This window comes from Oncorhynchus mykiss, chromosome 2, assembly GCF_013265735.2.
Source record: "Oncorhynchus mykiss isolate Arlee chromosome 2, USDA_OmykA_1.1, whole genome shotgun sequence".
Lineage (NCBI taxonomy): Eukaryota > Metazoa > Chordata > Actinopteri > Salmoniformes > Salmonidae > Oncorhynchus > Oncorhynchus mykiss.
The window spans coordinates 66024352-66042139 of record NC_048566.1 but is presented as its reverse complement, the minus strand read 5'-3'; the positions used below and the strand labels follow the sequence as shown (position 1 = coordinate 66042139).

At 45.7% G+C, this 17788-nt stretch overlaps 2 protein-coding genes across 4 annotated transcripts in view; one reads left to right on the top strand and one right to left on the bottom strand.

The window, feature by feature from the left end:
• Positions 1-10117, top strand: part of snrkb (SNF related kinase b) — a 37960-nt gene extending 27843 nt beyond the window's left edge. The window contains exons 3-6 of the mRNA XM_021568680.2: positions 2646-2787; positions 6089-6301; positions 6497-6634; positions 6725-10117. Coding sequence (XP_021424355.2) covers positions 2646-2787; positions 6089-6301; positions 6497-6634; positions 6725-7982 — 1751 coding nt within the window. The 3' untranslated portion in view covers positions 7983-10117. The remainder of the gene's footprint in view (positions 1-2645; positions 2788-6088; positions 6302-6496; positions 6635-6724) is intronic.
• Positions 10118-10886: 769 nt separating this feature from the next.
• The window catches only part of LOC110494008 (anoctamin-10), a 55509-nt gene continuing 48607 nt past the window's right edge, over positions 10887-17788 (bottom strand). Inside the window, exons 11-12 of one of the 3 annotated variants that reach the window (XM_036953398.1) lie at positions 12452-12583; positions 10887-11325 (exon numbers count right to left, since the gene is read on the bottom strand). In XM_036953398.1, coding sequence (XP_036809293.1) covers positions 11178-11325; positions 12452-12583 — 280 coding nt within the window. In that variant the 3' untranslated portion in view covers positions 10887-11177. Of the gene's footprint in view, positions 11326-12376; positions 12584-17788 lie in introns of those variants that run through there. The other 2 variants (XM_036953407.1, XM_036953395.1) reach the window with 2 other exon arrangements.

Here is a 17788-nt window from a genome sequence, read left to right as displayed (position 1 = left end):
AGTACTGAGTGAAAGGTATGAAATGTATGTAAATGTGATTTTTCCATCTTAAAAAAATATATATACATTTGCTAAATGTTCTAAAAAACTGTTTTTGCTTTGTCAGTAAGGGGTATTGTGTGTAGATGGAAGAGAGGGGGAACTATTTAGGGATAGGGGGCAGCATTTTCACTTTTGGATAAATAACGTGCCCAAATCCAACTTCCTGATACTCATCCCCAGAATATAAGATATGCTATTATTAGTAGATTTGGACAGAAAACACTCTGAAGTTTATAAAACTGTTTGAATCATGTCTGGGAGTATAACATAACTTAAGTAGCAGGCAAAACCCAGAGGACAAAACATTCAGATGTTGTTGTTTTTTAAGTCACTGTCTATTCAATGATTTTTCATTGTTTGCAGTTCTTACCACTTCCACTGGATGTCACCAGTCTTTAGAAATTGGTTGAGGTTATTCCTTTGTGTAATGAAGAAGTACGGCCATCTTGAATCAGTGTCATTTGAAGTGTACTTTTTGAGAGAGGAGCATGACTTGAAAAGAAGCGTGAGTTTGTTGTCTTCCTGTATTGAACACAGATTGTCCCGTATTCAAATTGATCGATTATTAACATTTAAAAATACCTAAAGTTGTATTACAAAAGTAGTTTGCAATGTTTTGGCAAAGTTTACAGGTAACTTTTGAGAAATGTTGTAGTGACGTTGCGCAAGTTGGAAGCTATGTTTTTCTGGATTAAACGCGCCAAATAAATGGACATTTTGGATATATATCGACGGAATTAATCGAACAAAAGGACCAATTTTGATATTTATGGGACATATTGGAGAGCAAACAAAAGAAGCTCGTCAAAGGTAAGGCATGATTTATATTTTATTTCTGTGTTTTGTGTTGCGCCTGCAGCGTTGAAATATGCTACTCTCTCTGTTTACTGTTGTGCTATCATCAGATAATAGCTTCTTATGCTTTCGCCAAAAAGCCTTTTTGAAATCTGACATGTTGGCTGGATTCACAACGAGTGTAACTTTAATTTGGTATCTTACATGTGTGATTTAAAGAAAGTTAGATTTTTATAGTATTTTATTTGAATTTGGCGCTCTACATTTTCCCTGGCTATTGGCCAAGTGGGACGCAAGCGTCCCGCCTATCCCAGAGAGATGGATACTCTAATTGTAACTCACTCTGGGTAAGATGCCGTCATTTTAAATAAGATTTTTTCTTACCTGACTTGCCCAGTTTTTTTTTGTTGTTGTTGTTTTTTTTATTTAAATTTTACCCCTTTTTCTCCCCAATTTCGTGGAATCCAATTGTTTTAGTAGCTACTATCTTGTCTCATCGCTACAACTCCCGTACGGGCTCGGGAGAGACGAAGGTTGAAAGTCATGCGTCCTCCGATACACAACCCAGCCAGCCGTACTGCTTCTTAACACAGCACGCCTCCAACCCGGAAGCCAGCCGCACCAATGTGTCGGAGGCTACACCGTGCACCTGGCAACCTTGGTTAGCGCGCACTGCGCCCGGCCCGCCACAGGAGTCGCTGGTGCGCGATGAGACAAGGATTTCCTTACCGGCCAAACCCTCCCTAACCCGGACGACGCTAGGCCAATTGTGCGTCGACCCACAGACCTCCCGGTCGCGGCCGGTTACGACAGAGCCTGAGTCTCTGGTGGCACAGCTGGCGCTGCAGTACAGCGCCCTTAACCACTGCGCCACCCGGGAGGCCCCTGATTTGCCCAGTTAAATAAAGGTTAATAAACAACATGCAAATAAAGATTGTCTTGTATGTATGGTATTTGAATCAGCCCCTTTTCAGGGAATTGGGTTACATATTCGATTCGCCATCTCTCTCACGTACTCTCTCCAGTGCTCCTTTTTCTATGCACATGACTGAGAAGGAGGGAGGTTTATTTTCCTGGAGAGATATCTTGGAATGGAACCATCCCGAAAAAGATGAGTTCTCTGTGGCCAGCCCCCATGTTCCACAGCTGCTCTCTACTTGTGACAGGTCACACACTGTTCTGAGTTGTTCTGGGTGCAGGATGTTCTGAAAGCGCTTCCAGAGACCTTGCGTTACTCCGGCCCTGAGGAAGGGGAGAGGGGAGGAGACAGGAAGGGCGTGCACCGTGCACGCTGAAGAATGTCACTCAATAAGAGCAGAGACAAATAGAAGGCTCTGAGCAGGGCCTGTGTCAGTGTGGGTGAGAGGTTGCCTCTCTGTCTTTTAGGGCAAGCAATCATAGGGCAACTTACAGTGTGGGTGAGAGGTTGACAATGAGTGTCTCAAGGCCTGTCTGCTCACTCCAGGTTTCAGACTCCAGACCCAGTCTGCCTGGAGGAGGGAGAGTTATGTACTCACACAGCTGTCTGGGACAAATGCCTGGCTCTGTAAACAACATCATATACTTCAGCTACTGAAACCAGCCTATTGAGGAACAAGTTATACTGTAGATGGTTGTTTGTTGGTTTGTTTGAGTGCTTGTTTTCTGTTAGGAAAATATGTTTTCATGATCTTGTGATCTGACCATACAAATCTCTAGGCCCTTAGTGATCATATAGTATGTGTGTGCGTACTCACTTTACTCAAGTGTGACAGGGTGTTTCTGTATTGTATCATATGATGACTGTATGCATGGTGTTTGTGTTACAGATATCTGGTCGTTGGGGGTGATCCTGTACATGCTGGTGTGTGGACAGCCCCCTTTCCAGGAGACCAATGACAGTGAGACGCTCACCATGATCATGGACTGTCACTACACCGTCCCAGCCCACGTCTCCTCAGACTGCAAAGAGTGAGTACCACCCATCACCTACAGAGATAGGCCCCCAGCTCTCTCTCTCACACATCCACGCATTGACCTTAACACAGTAAGAATATGTCATATGGTTTTATTATTCGGTCAGATACTGTGGTTATATGACAAAAATACACACAATAATCATGATGCCAGTCAGTTGTCAGCTCTCCGTGTTTATGAATACAATGCGCCAAATTGTCCTACCCCAACCTGTCCTACCCCAGCCTACACTGCCCCAGCCTAGCCTGCCTGGCCCCAGCCTACACTGCCCCAGCCTACACTGCCCCAGCCTACACTGCCCTAGCCTGCCCGGACCCAGCCTACACTGTCCCAGCCTACACTGCCCTAGCCTACACTGCCCCAGCCTACACTGCCCTAGCCTACACTGTCCCAGCCTACACTGCCCTAGCCTACACTGCCCCAGCCTACACTGCCCCAGCCTACACTGCCCCAGCCTGCCCGGCCCCAGCCTACACTGCCCCAGCCTACACTGCTCCAGTCTACACTGCCCCAGCCTACACTGCCCCAGCCTACACTGCCTTAGCCTGCCCGGCCCCAGCCTACACTGCCCCAGCCTACACTGCCCTAGCCTGCCCGGCCCCAGCCTACACTGCCCCAGCCTACACTGCCTTAGCCTGCCCGGCCCCAGCCTACACTGCCCCAGCCTACACTGCCCTAGCCTGCCCGGCCCCAGTCTACACTGCCCCAGCCTACACTGCCTTAGCCTACCCCGCCCCAGCCTACACTGCCCCAGCCTACACTGCCCTAGATCATGCCCAGAATGATAAACCAGTGTCTCCTATCGACCAAACTCTAAACCTCACACCTATCTGACAACCTTGTACAAACAGACTTCTAGACACAGTGTACCCTGTGATCATTGGCTGTTTTTGTCAATGGGGGCAAGCCAATCACTGAATAGGGAATACAATACTGAGTGTTGATTTGAGGGGGCAAGCCAACCAGTGGGTAGAATAAAGAGCTGACTAAAGGGAAAGTTCATGTCAGGCGTTATAGGAGATTGAGTGAATTGGCTACAACCCATGCTGTATTGGATTGGCATGGGTGTGATCAATCCCTGCATAGCTAGTCCATTCCATATCGGACCCCAGATCTCACCCCAGCTCTGGTATATATTAAAGATCAATCTTGACAAAGCTGTATTTGTTTTAAAAGTTGTGTTAGCTGAGCCCCTTGGTACCAGTGCTATTTGTGGTTGAGACTGAAGAACACCCCTGCAGCCCATGAACCTCAGACCAGAGATCTGGCAGATGTTGTGGTTCCGAAGCAGATGACTCTGCCTCAGACATCTGGATGACTGGCTCAAGAACAGTTCCAAACATAGAACATGGGCCACATGACCAGGGCCCTGATGAAAGCTCCTTTAATGGGAATATGATTTCTTGCTAAACAGTTTAGTCCTGCGAGCAACAATCAACTGAATGAAAGCAGAGACCTCCTCTCCCCACCCTTCATCTCTTTCATTTTCTCTCTCTCGTTGCTCAGCTATTTATTTCTCTCTCCTCTGTTGCTCTCTCTCTCTCTCTCTCTCTCTCTCTCTCTCTCTCTCTCTCTCTCTCTCTCTCTCTCTCTCTCTCTCTCTCTCTCTCTCTCTCTCTCTCTCTCTCTCTCTCTCTCTCTCTCTCTCTCTCTCTCTCTCTCTCTCTCTAAAACAACTCTTAATTTGTATTTAGTGCTTTACTCTACAGTAGTGTTGTGAGATATGCATGGGTCAGTTAGGATGGTATGTAAATAATTAATTTCTATAAATATTTAAGTAGTTGTATGAATAGGATATACCAAACACCAACAGCATTATTGGAGGTTCAGAGAAGCATGGGTACTTGAACAGTATAGATGGATTTAAGGGCAAATAGAACATTTCTGATAAGTGCATAGGCTGATTTGGTGATCCTGGTCTTACATGGTTAAACCACGTAAAGACACACACGCAGACAGACAAAACATTAGGAACACCTAATATAATAGAAGCATGGAACACCGTGCTTCTACACCTGCAATGCTTGCTGTTTGGGGTTTTAGGCTGGGTTTCTGTACAGCACTTTGAGATATCAGCTGATGTACGAAGGGCTATATAAATTGATTTGATTTGATTTAATATTGAGTTGCACCCCCTTTGCCTTCAGAACAGCCTAAATATCGTCAGGGCATGGACTACAAGGTGTCGAAAGCGTTTCACAGGGATGCTGGCCCATGTTGACTCCAATGCTTCCCACAGTTATGTCAAGTTGGCTGGATGTCCTTTGGGTGGTGGACTATTCTTGATACAGACAGGAAACTGTTGAGTGTGAAAAACCCAGCAGAGTTGCAGTTCTTTACACACTCAAACCGGTGTACCTGGCACCTACTACCATGGCACTCATACACAATCCATGCCCCATTTGTCTCGCGGCTTTAAAATCCTTATTTAACCTGTCCCCTCCCCTTCATCTGCACTGATTGAAGTGGAATTAACAAGTGACATCAATAAGGGATCATAGCTTTCACCTGGATTCACCTGGCCAGTCATGTCATGGAAAGAGCTTAGTGTACACACACACACTAAGCTCCCGACTTGGGCTCCCGAGTTGGCGCAGTGGTCTAAGGCATTGCATCTCAGTGCTAGAGGCGTCACTACAGACCCTGGTTCAATTCCAGGCTATACCACAACCGGCCGTGATTGGGAGTCCCATAGGGTGGCGCACAATTGGCCCAGTGTCGTTAAATTTTGGCTGGCCGGGGTAGGCCGTCATTGTAAATAAGAATTTTAACTTAACTTGCCTAATTAAATAAATAAATACATGTGACACGGAGGGCGCAGTGGCACCCCCTGCTGGTAATTCAAATGAGCTTGTAGAGGCCGCTCAGCCTTTCACTGCAGTGCAATAAAACAGTCGCATGAACAAATAGTCTGATGCAGACTTTGCATACCTCTATGCACACACATATAGGAGAGAAATACAAAGTCCCCATCCTGTCTCAGAGCCTGCATGATGATGCCAAGAGTCAGACTATGCCATGCTTCTCAGCAAATTATCTGCCTGGCCCTGCATGGGTGCACCTAAAGACTGTCTGAGGTCTGCAGGCACTCATAAATATTGATTAACTATGAGATAGACAGTTTGATCTCATTCCCTCTCCTATCATAGATATATGGGGTTATGTGCTTTGCCTGTCAATTACTGAATCAGTGTACATGAGAACTTCACTCACTTGTACCGGTGTTCCAAAAGGAGATATTTATATATAGTATCTGGTCCATAGAATATTAATTCTCTCTCTCTCACTCTCTCAGTCTGATCTCCCATATGCTGCAGAGGGATCCATCTAGCCGTGCCTCCCTGCAGGAGATCGAGAACCACCCCTGGCTGCTAGGGGTCGACCCCTCGCCCGCGGGACACAGTGCCGCCCCCCTCACCTCCCACCGTAGCCTGTCCCCAGAGGAACACGAGGTCATCCTCCAGGCCATGACCAGTGGCAACATTGCAGACCGCGACGCCATCCAAGAGTGAGGACATCTCTACATCTCCCTCTCCTTCCCATATTCTCTCTCTCTCAATCCCTATCCTCTTCCTTTGTACCCTGCCACAGATCTGTAAGTTTTTCAAGCAAGGGAGCTTGGTGATATGTGTTATGGATGTAGTTGATTTTGATAGTTAATTATTTTATTTTAAGTGTATACCAATCATTGTGTTGCACCCAGGGCTCTAGAGGCAGACCGATACAACCACATCACAGCCACGTATTACCTGCTGGGGGAGCGCATCCTGAGAGACAAGCAGGAGCAGCCCAGCGAGATGCCCAAAGTCGACAGCGCATGGGCTGAGCCACCACAACTCCAGTAAGACCTATTCACGTCCCTGACAGTCACATTACATACTAGGCCACTAACGGATCATGAACACTACTAATGTCCCTCTCTCTTCTACAGGAGGCCACTGTCTGAGCCTCTGGATCTGGAGCAGAGGGGGCTCCATGGACTGCTGCCTGGCTGTCCCCGCCGAGGGGTGTCAGAATCTGGGGACTTCCTGGCCCACAGGCCCCTTTTGCTCCAGCCACAGCCAAGTCGCACAGAGAGCCCCTTCCCTGAGTACAGCACAGGGCCCTGCCCGGGGCTCACCCTGCACCCCCCACCCCCTGATGAACCCCTGCAGGTCAAAAGCCTGGGAGCCCTGCAGCTGATCTGTGAAGAGGATGAGGAAGAAGAAGAGGAGGAGGAAGAGGCAAGCAAACCACATGTTGGACTTCATAATATTCAAGCACTGCCTCACATAGTAGGCTTGGTATCAACCACTGGATCTACAGAACAGTCAAGTCCCATGTTCTCAGCTCCAGAGGCTCCACAGAGGCACCCAGTCAGAGTAGTGCCAGGTCAGGGAGAGGAAACAGGCCTGTTGGGCACCTCAGTGAAGGAAGCACTGGACACAAAGAGGAGGGAGGGGGACAGGGAACAGCAGGACAAGGTTTCCAGCCACAACAAAGATACGGAGTCTGACGAGGTGGCAGCCAGACAGGAACAGGGTACAGTGGAGTCAGAGGAGAAGCCCATGGAGGAAGAGGATATGTCATGTGACCCACTGAGGCTAGGTAGTCATGCGACTGCAGACCAGCCAATCAATGGTTTAGAAAACCTGATTCAGACAGTGGTAGATAGTCAACTCACTCCGAAAGCTCATCCTCCATGCCTGTCTCGCCTAGGGCGGGTGCAGTGTTGTCGGGGGCAACGAGAGCCTCCTACTCCATACATCATGGAAGGGGAGGAAGACACTATGCTTGAAAACAACAACAACACCACAGAGTCCAAGTCTAAGCTCCTGGTGCAGGGTGGGTGTTCCACTCCAAGCGCTTCACCTCGCTCTCTGCCACGTAACCACTGTGTGGACCTGGGTCCTGACGGAGTGGAGACGACACGCAAGGTGGGTGGGCCTGGAGGAGAGTCTGAGGGAGAAATGCCGGAGGAGCTCCAGTTGGAGAGATCCCATATTGCACCACAGGGCCCTCTTGGGCTCAGAGAGGCGGGGACCGACCCTGCAGTCAGACTGGATCCTGGGAAGGGGAAGAACGTGAACTTGCGAGACCGCCTACTGCAGTTCCCCCTCTGTGAGAAGGCCTTGTCCTTCAACATCCAGCCCACCTCCAAGGAGAAACTCCTGCCCTTCGCCCAGTACAACTGCTGCCACGTGTTGTAGGCGGGGCCACCTGTAGCTTTACCTCCCTATACCTCCCACATCACTCACTCACTTTATAGCCTGGCCACGGGGCACAAACTAGGGGTCCTCAGGCCCCTCAAGACAGCCTCACACCAGGCCAGAGCCTGTCACCGATCCATCTAGTTCAACACAAAACACCAGAGCAGTCTGGGTCCTGCCTGAACTAGAAGTCTGCATCCTACCTGAACTAGAAGTCTGCAGCCGACCTGAACTGAACTATCTTACTGTGACCTCAGACATTTTGTAGACAATTCTTGTTAGATCTGTGTAGCCCTTACCTCGTTATACTTAGCATCTACTGCTGCTTCCTTTGTGAGAAAATAACTCAACTTATTGTGCTGCCACGTACTGAAGTTTATTAACTGCTTTTTGTGTAGTCTTCTTAGACTATCACTATATAGTATATAGCTTTGCATTGATTGCTATTATAAAATCCCTTATATCGTAGCTCTTCATTTTGCACTAGCTTATCTCGAACTGAGCCCATTTCAGTGTATGGTATGTTGTCACTCTGAGGCCTGCTAGGACAGTGCTATAATTGTAATGTCTAGCATGAAGATGATGCATGCTGTAGAGGGGACAGCTATACTCCCTGCCTCAGCCGCCCGTCTACATTAGCTCAGCTAGCGGAATGATGAAAGGGTTGATGCTATTGACAATGTAGCTGGAAGCATGGTATCATTTAATGCTGGGGGTTGGATACGTCAGTGGCAATCTGAAAGGTGTAAGGTTTGGGACCTAAACTGACTAATGCAGAGAGAGCAAAATCTGTGAACAATTGTTGGACAGGGTTTAATACAAGAGACTTTTGAAAATGGATATGATATCGACTACGGAAATGCAGGTCTTCCAGATTGTTTGTGTGTATATGTACTTTATTTAAAAATCTTTCATCGTTATTCTTACAAATGCTATTGAACCCTTTTATTTTGTCGGACAACAGTTTCTTTGTCGTAGGACATATCCACAGGTGCGTGATAATAACTATTATTTTGTGGTATCTAAGTGTGACAGAATGAATCAGTCTCGAGAGTGATGACAGATACTGTACATTAAATCCCTGTATTTAAATCCGTATTATTTACCACATATGCCTCAGTGTACTCTGGGCCGTTAAACAAACAAACCGTGGCCCTGCATATTGTTGTTGGACTTGCCTGGGGATTTGTGTATATATGTATTCTGTCTGTCTATGGTTCTGAGAGTACACCTATACATACTATTAAGAGATACCACTTGATCAAATCAGAAATCCTAATCTAGATGCGAACTAGCTATTATGCAAAGAAGAAATCTTATAGAACGAGAGTCCTCAGAAAGCTGTGTTCTTTCTCATCAGTGGAATCCCCAGAGGACTGTATGAGAGCAGAATTAATGGCATACTTTTATCCCCCTCGTTGTGGAAGAGAAGAGTGTAGTGATGGACACAGAGCACTAACTTCAGCTGTCACACATTCATTCATTCAACCAGCTGTCTCCTCCACACCTAGCCTGGAGTCACCTTACCTGGGAAGTGTCTGTCTGTCTGTCGGCCCATTGAACCTGATTTAAACTATGACTATAGGGCTGGATTCAATTTGTAGCGCAGAAGATCAGTGTTGTAGCACGGTTTAAATTTGTAAGTCATTTTCGATTGAGCCGACATATGAAGTGTTTACCGCGGAAGCATTGCATTTAAAACGGCAATTTGTGATTGCTAGGTCCATTTTTGGACTTTTAAATTGGTGGTATACCCACTCATTCTTGAAGAATATAACTTATAAATGCTTAGTTCAACTGTTGTACCCCATCACAATACATATTTGAACCTTTTACACCTCTTTGTTTGTAAACAAACATTGTATAGCCTCCAAACATGGTTAAAACTATCATTTTAATCTCAGAGCTGGTCAGTCCTTGCACCCATAGTTCAGTCTATGAATTTGAGAGCGCTTACATTTCTCCAGCCCCATCCCTCCTCTGTTTACCAAATCAGTGGTGGGTGGCCTTTGTTGTTTGAATGGCAGATTTCACCTTTAAACGCTGATTTTAGGCGCTACGGATTCAATCCAATTCTAGGTCTCAATGAGATTTCTTTATTTTTGTATTTATTTATTAAAATGGATTAAACCAGAGATATGGTGTGTGATGTGATTTAATGGGGTATATGTACTATAGTAAGGATAAACCAATGTCTAATTACTCCTCTGAAACGGCCATGGAACATTGTCTTTTTTTTAGCAGGTCAGATGAAAGTCCAAGTGGATTTCAGTACATTTTGACAAGAGCATACTGTACAAATCATTTTGATGGCAAAGTAAACTATACTAAATCAAGTACAACCATCAGCCTTGCTATCTACATTCATCCAACACTGCATCAGTTCTGAAATCTTCATTTTTAAAAGATACTGATAATACATATGTAATAGATAGGCCTACAAATATTCCAACAACAAGCTCATCAATCCAAATGTTTAAAATATAGTCAACTTCAAGTAGAAGTGCACCTCGACCAGGATGGCTCCACAAACCCAACTCCCCTCCCTCATACTGTACCTCCACCAGGTTGGCTCCCCAAACCCAACTTCCCTCCCTCATACTGTACCTCCACCAGGTTGGCTCCCCAAACCCAACTTCCCTCCCTCATACTGTACCTCCACCAGGAAGGCTCCCCAAACCCAACACCCCTCCCTCATACTGTACCTCCACCAGGATGGCTCCCAAAACCCAACTTCCCTCCCTCATACTGTACCTCGACCAGGAAGGCTCCCCAAACCTAACTCCTCTCCCTCATACTGTACCTCCACCAGGAAGGCTCCCCAAACCTAACTCCCCTCCCTCATACTGTACCTCCACCAGGAAGGTGAAGAGTATGATGTTATGTGATATCAAGTACTCTCGTTGTGTTTGTGATGTGCCTATTAGAAGTTAAGCGTACAATGTAACACTGATAATGGGGAATTACATGGAGCACACTGTGGGAACATTTTACAAAATGATATGCAACATGAAAAAAAAAGTATGCTAATGCTATATTAACACAATGAACTTAGCTCTTCTTCTTTGCGTTTCCCTTTAGTCCCTGGCCTTCTCTCTAGTATCTCCCATGACATGAGAGACCACTCTAGTTATGACTGAAGCAGTCCTCCAGAGGGAGATACTGACAGAGTTTCTTGGGGCGGAGAGCAGGCTCTCATGGCTCAGCTCCCAGACTTGTCTGTGGATCATCACCATCTTCGTCGTGGCAGCTGGTTCTAATGAGCACCCAGGTCCAGAGTCTCCAGACCAGCACTGGATGGGAAACACGAACACCCTCAGGGGTTCCACAGCCTTCAAAGTTTCTGCAGGAGTCAAAGGGAGATGTTTGTCATTGAGCTGATTGTTCCATAAGATTCAGGGCTTTTCTATATCATTAACGATTAAACTAAATCTGATCACTCTCAGCTGCTGCTCAAGACCTTGCAGAGAGTGGATCTCAATCTGTTCCCTCTTTATTCTCACACAGTCTTGCTTGTCTTGGATCATAAAGGCTAGAATCATCTTGACCAGGATCTGGACAATATCATATTGATCAATTTGGGACAAAAGCATGAAAATTGGCACACTTGTATAATTTTTCACGCTGAAGAAAACCTGATGAAATGTAATTTAATCAAAGTCCCGGTTCGACCTGTAGCGCCTCCTATAGGTCAATGGTGAAAATGCATTTACCTGTATTGATGTTTTGGGTCATGGCTTCCACTGTGTTGGGTCTATATAGTCCCAGGGGGCACTACATGCTTACACGGGGCTTTGCTGAAATGGCACAATATCAGGTTTTGTACAGCGTGAAAAATTATACAAGTGTGTCAATTTTCACGCTTTTGTCCCAAATCGATCAATATGGCATTGTCCTGATATACATGCGTTCCAAATTTCCCTCTTCTATACCAAACTGAACAATTTTTTAAACTACTGGATTTATGCTGACAAACACACACACTTATGTCAGTTGGGCAGATGATGAACAGTAACAACATACTGTACCTCCACCAGGATGGCTCCCCAAACCTAACTCCCCTCCCTCATACTGTACCTCCACCAGGAAGGCTCCCCAAACCCAACTCCCCTCCCTCATACTGTACCTCCACCAGGATGGCTCCCCAAACCTAACTCCCCTCCCTCATACTGTACCTCGACCAGGATGGCTCCACAAACCCAACTCCCCTCCCTCATACTGTACCTCGACCAGGATGGCTCCCCAAACCCAACTTCCCTCCCTCATACTGTACCTCCACCAGGAAGGCTCCACAAACCCAACTCCCCTCCCTCATACTGTACCTCCACCAGGATGGCTCCCAAAACCCAACTTCCCTCCCTCATACTGTACCTCGACCAGGAAGGCTCCCCAAACCTAACTCCTCTCCCTCACACTGTACCTCCACCAGGAAGGCTCCCCAAACCTAACTCCCCTCCCTCATACTGTACCTCCACCAGGATGGTGAAGAGTATGATGTTCTTGCCGCTGATCCCTCCCTCCAGACAGAACTGCCTAACCCGAGGAGGCAGCAGCCAGCAGTTAGACATGACTGAGACAAAGCCCAGAACCTCAAACGCTGTCTGAAACATACACACAGGCATACAGTAATATGGTTACAGGTACATACAAGGACAGGAGCAAATAGAGACATGTGCATAGGGACATAGATGGGCATTGATTAGGAAATAACATTGACCACTGCACGTTGCTCACATCTATTTATTTACCAGATTTATCTACATAGATCATTTGCAGTAGAATTCCCTCTCGGTTCACATCTTCGCTTAATACCACCTGGCCTGCCACACTCTCATGTTGTACACGGGCTAAGAAGTTTTTCTGGAAGAGTTTACAAATGTTGTACGCTTCTGCTCTGATCTCTGTGATGTTGTTAAGGACATCACAAAATGACATCACAAAATAAAAACCAAAATGACGTTAGTTTTATGTAGATCATCTCTGACCATTCCCCACATTCTTATGTTAGAAATATGGTTCCAGTATTCGCTTTTGAACGCGTTAGAGTTTCGGCGGGAAAACTGTCTGTGAAACAAAGGTACATTCCTATGCACATTTAAAGAGGGAGGGAGTGAGTCTTCTTCTACCTTAATTTACGACAGGGCGTGAGGTGTCAAAACCCACCCACACCAGTTCCCTCCACTCTGTGGGTGAGAGGGGGTCTGGTGGAAGTTTATTAATTACAAACCTGATCTGCCCATTTGGATCACACAAGGACAGTCGTGACAACAGTGTGTATTTAATGATGGTGTTAAATCAGGTTTTCTGGACATAACAAAGGTCTGGTCTGGTTCTTTACACTGTTTACATTAACAATATTGGTTTATCTGTAAAAAAAAACTTTCACCTGTATGGAGATGACACTGTTGTGTTTGCTATTTCCCCCACAGCTGACCAGCCTCTGTCAGAGCTCCAAGCTGCCTTTATTGCCCTGCAGAAAGCCTTTGTTGAACTGAAATAAGGTGGTAACTAAAAGCATGTGAACCCTTTGGAATTACCTGGATTTCTGCATGAATTGGTCACAACAATAGACAAACATAGTGTACTTAAACTAATAACACATAAATTATTGTGTTTTTGTTGTCTATATTGAATACATAATTTAAACATTCACAGTGCAGGTTGGAAAAAGTATGTGAACCCCTAGGCTAATGACTTCTCTTAAAGCTAATTGGAGTCAGGAGTCAGCTAACCTGGAGTTCAATCAATGAGAAAAGATTGGAGATGTTGGTTAGAGCTGCCCTTCCCTATAAAAACATTCACAGAATTTGAGTTTGCTATTCACAAGAAGCATTGCCTAATGTGAACCCTGCCTCAAACAAAAGAGATCTCAGAAGACCTAAGGTTAAGAATTGTTGACTTGCATGAAGCTGGAAAGGGTTACAGAAGTATCTCTTAAAACCTTGATGTTCATCAGTCCACAGTGCAAGAGCACAGAGCAGAATGTTCAATGAGGTTAAGAAGAATCCTAGAGTGTCAGCTAAAGACTTACAGAAATCTCTGGAACATGCTAACATCTCTGTTGAAGAATCTACGATACGTAAAACACTAAACAAGAATGGTGTTCATGGGAGGACACCACAGACAATGCCACTGCTGTCTAAATAAAACTAACTAAAACTGCACGTCTGAAATTCGCAATAGTGCACCTTGATTGTTCCACAGTGCTACTGGCAAAATATTCTGTAGACAGATGAAACTACAGTTGAATTGTTTGGTAGAAACACACAACACTATGTGTGGAGAAAAAAAGGCACAGCACACTAACATCAAAACCTCACCCCAACTGTAAAGTATGGTGGAGGGAGCATCATGGTTTGGGGCTGCTTGGCTGCCTCAGGGCCTGGACAGCTTGCTATCATCGACAGAAAAATGAATTACCAAGTTTATCAAGACATTTTGCAGGAGGCTATCTGTCCACCAATTGAAGCGCAACAGAAGTTGGGTGATGCAACAGGACTACCACCCAAAACACAGAACTAAATCAACAACAGAATGGCTTCAACAGAATAAAAGAACAATCCGAAATTCCTTTTTGATACTGTCGCAAAGCTAACTAAAAAGCAGCATTCCCCAAGAGAGGATGACTTTCACTTTAGCAGTGATAAATTCATGAACTTCTTTGAGGAAAAGATTATGAGTATTAGAAAGCAAATTACGGACTCCTCCTTAAATCTGCGTATTCCTTCAAAGCTCAGTTGTCCTGAGTCTGCACAACTCTGCCAGGACCTAGGATCAAGAGAGACGCTCAAGTGTTTTAGTACTATATCTCTTGACACAATGATGAAAATAATCATGGCCTCTAAACCTTCAAGCTGCATACTGGACCCTATTCCAACTAAACTACTGAAAGAGCTGCTTCCTGTGCTTGGCCCTCCTATGTTGAACATAATAAACGGCTCTCTATCCACCGGATGTGTACCAAACTCACTAAAAGTGGCAGTAATAAAGCCTCTCTTGAAAAAGCCAAACCTTGACCCAGAAAATATAAAAAACTATCGGCCTATATCGAATCTTCCATTCCTCTCAAACATTTTAGAAAAGGCTGTTGCGCAACAACTCACTGCCTTCCTGAAGACAAACAATGTATACGAAATGCTTCAGTCTGGTTTTAGACCCCATCATAGCACTGAGACGGCACTTGTGAAGGTGGTAAATGACATTTTAATGGCATCGGACCGAGGCTCTGCATCTGTCCTCGTGCTCCTAGACCTTAGTGCTGCTTTTGATACCATCGATCACCACATTCTTTTGGAGAGATTGGAAACCAAAATTGGTCTACACGGACAAGTTCTGGCCTGGTTTAGATCTTATCTGTCGGAAAGATATCAGTTTGTCTCTGTGAATGGTTTGTCCTCTGACAAATCAACTGTAAATTTCGGTGTTCCTCAAGGTTCCGTTTTAGGACCACTATTGTTTTCACTATATATTTTACCTCTTGGGGATGTTATTCGAAAACATAATGTTAACTTTCACTGCTATGCGGATGACACACAGCTGTACATCTCAATTAAACATGGTGAAGCCCCAAAATTGCCCTTGCTAGAAGAATGTGTTTCAGACATAAGGAAGTGGATGGCTGCAAACTTTCTACTTTTAAACTCGGACAAAACAGAGATGCTTGTTCTAGGTCCCAAGAAACAAAGAGATCTTCTGTTGAATCTGACAATTCATCTTAATGGTTGTACAGTCGTCTCAAATAAAACTGTGAAGGACCTCGGCGTTACTCTGGACCCTGATCTCTCTTTTGAAGAACATATCAAGACCATTTCAAGGACAGCTTTTTTCCATCTACGTAACATTGCAAAAATCAGAAACTTTCTGTCCAAAAATGATGCAGAAAAATTAATCCATGCTTTTGTCACTTCTAGGTTAGACTACTGCAATGCTCTACTTTCCGGCTACCCGGATAAAGCACTAAATAAACTTCAGTTAGTGCTAAATACGGCTGCTAGAATCCTGACTAGAACCAAAAAATTTGATCATATTACTCCAGTGCTAGCCTCCCTACACTGGCTTCCTGTCAAAGCAAGGGCTGATTTCAAGGTTTTACTGCTAACCTACAAAGCATTACATGGGCTTGCTCCTACCTATCTCTCTGATTTGGTCCTGCCGTACATACCTACACGTACGCTACGGTCACAAGACGCAGGCCTCCTAATTGTCCCTAGAATTTTTAAGCAAACAGCTGGAGGCAGGGCTTTCTCCTATAGAGCTCCATTTTTATGGAACGGTCTGCCTACCCATGTCAGAGACGCAAACTCGGTCTCAACCTTTAAGTCTCTACTGAAGACTCATCTCTTCAGTGGGTCATATGATTGAGTGTAGTCTGGCCCAGGAGTGGGAGGGTGAACGGAAAGGCTCTGGAGCAACGAACCGCCCTTGCTGTCTTTGCCTGGCCGGTTCCCCTCTTTCCACTGGGATTCTCTGCCTCTAACCCTATTACAGGGGCTGAGTCACTGGCTTTACTGGGGCTCTCTCATGCCGTCCCTTGGGTTGTGCCGTGGCGGAGGTCTTTGTGGGCTATACTCAGCCTTGTCTCAGGATGGTAAGTTGGTGGTTGAAGATATCCCTCTAGTGGTGTGGGGGCTGTGCTTTGGCAAAGTGGGTGGGGTTATATCCTTTCTGTTTGGCCCTGTCCGGGGGTGTCCTCGGAGTGGGCCACAGTGTCTCCTGACCCCTCCTGTCTCAGCCTCCAGTATTTATGCTGCAGTAGTTTATGTGTCGGGGGGCTAGGGTCAGTTTGTTATATCTGGAGTACTTCTCCTGTCCTATTTGGTGTCCTGTGTGAATCTAAGTGTGCGTTCTCTAATTCTCTCCTTCTCTCTTTCTCTCTCTCGGAGGACCTGAGCCCTAGGACCATGCCCCAGGACTACCTGACATGATGACTCCTTGCTGTCCCCAGTCCACCTGGCTGTGCTGCTGCTCCAGTTTCAACTGTTCTGCCTTATTATTATTCGACCATGCTGGTCATTTATGAACATTTGAACATCTTGGCCATGTTCTGTTATAATCTCCACCCGGCACAGCCAGAAGAGGACTGGCCATCCCACATATGCTCTCTCTAATTCTCTCTTTCTTTCTCTCTCTCGGAGGACCTGAGCCCTAGGACCATGCCCCAGGAATACCTGACATGATGACTCCTTGCTGTCCCCAGTCCACCTGACTGTGCTGCTGCTCCAGTTTCAACTATTCTGCCTTATTATTATTCGACCATGTTGGTCATTTATGAACATTTGAACATCTTGACCATGTTTTGTTATAATCTCCACCCGGCACAGCCAGAAGAGGACTGGCCACCCCACATAGCCTGGTTCCTCTCTAGGTTTCTTCCTAGGTTTTGGCCTTTCTAGGGAGTTTTTCCTAGCCACCGTGCTTCTACACCTGCATTGCTTGCTGTTTGGGGTTTTAGGCTGGGTTTCTGTACAGCACTTTGAGATATCAGCTGATGTACGAAGGGCTATATAAATAAATTTGATTTGATTTGATTTGAATAAAATACACCTTCTGGAGTGGCCCAGTCAGAGTCCTGACCTCAACCCAATTGAGATGCTGTGGCATGACCTCAAGAGACCAGTTCACACCAGACATCCCAAGAATATTGCTGAACTGAAACAGTTTTGTAAAGAGGAATAGTCCAAAAATCCTCCTGACCGTTGTGCAGGTCTGATCCGTAAATACAGAAAACGCTTGGTTGAGGTTACTGCTGCCAAAGGAGGGTCAACCATTTATTAAATCCAAGGGTTCACATACTTTCCCCACCCTGC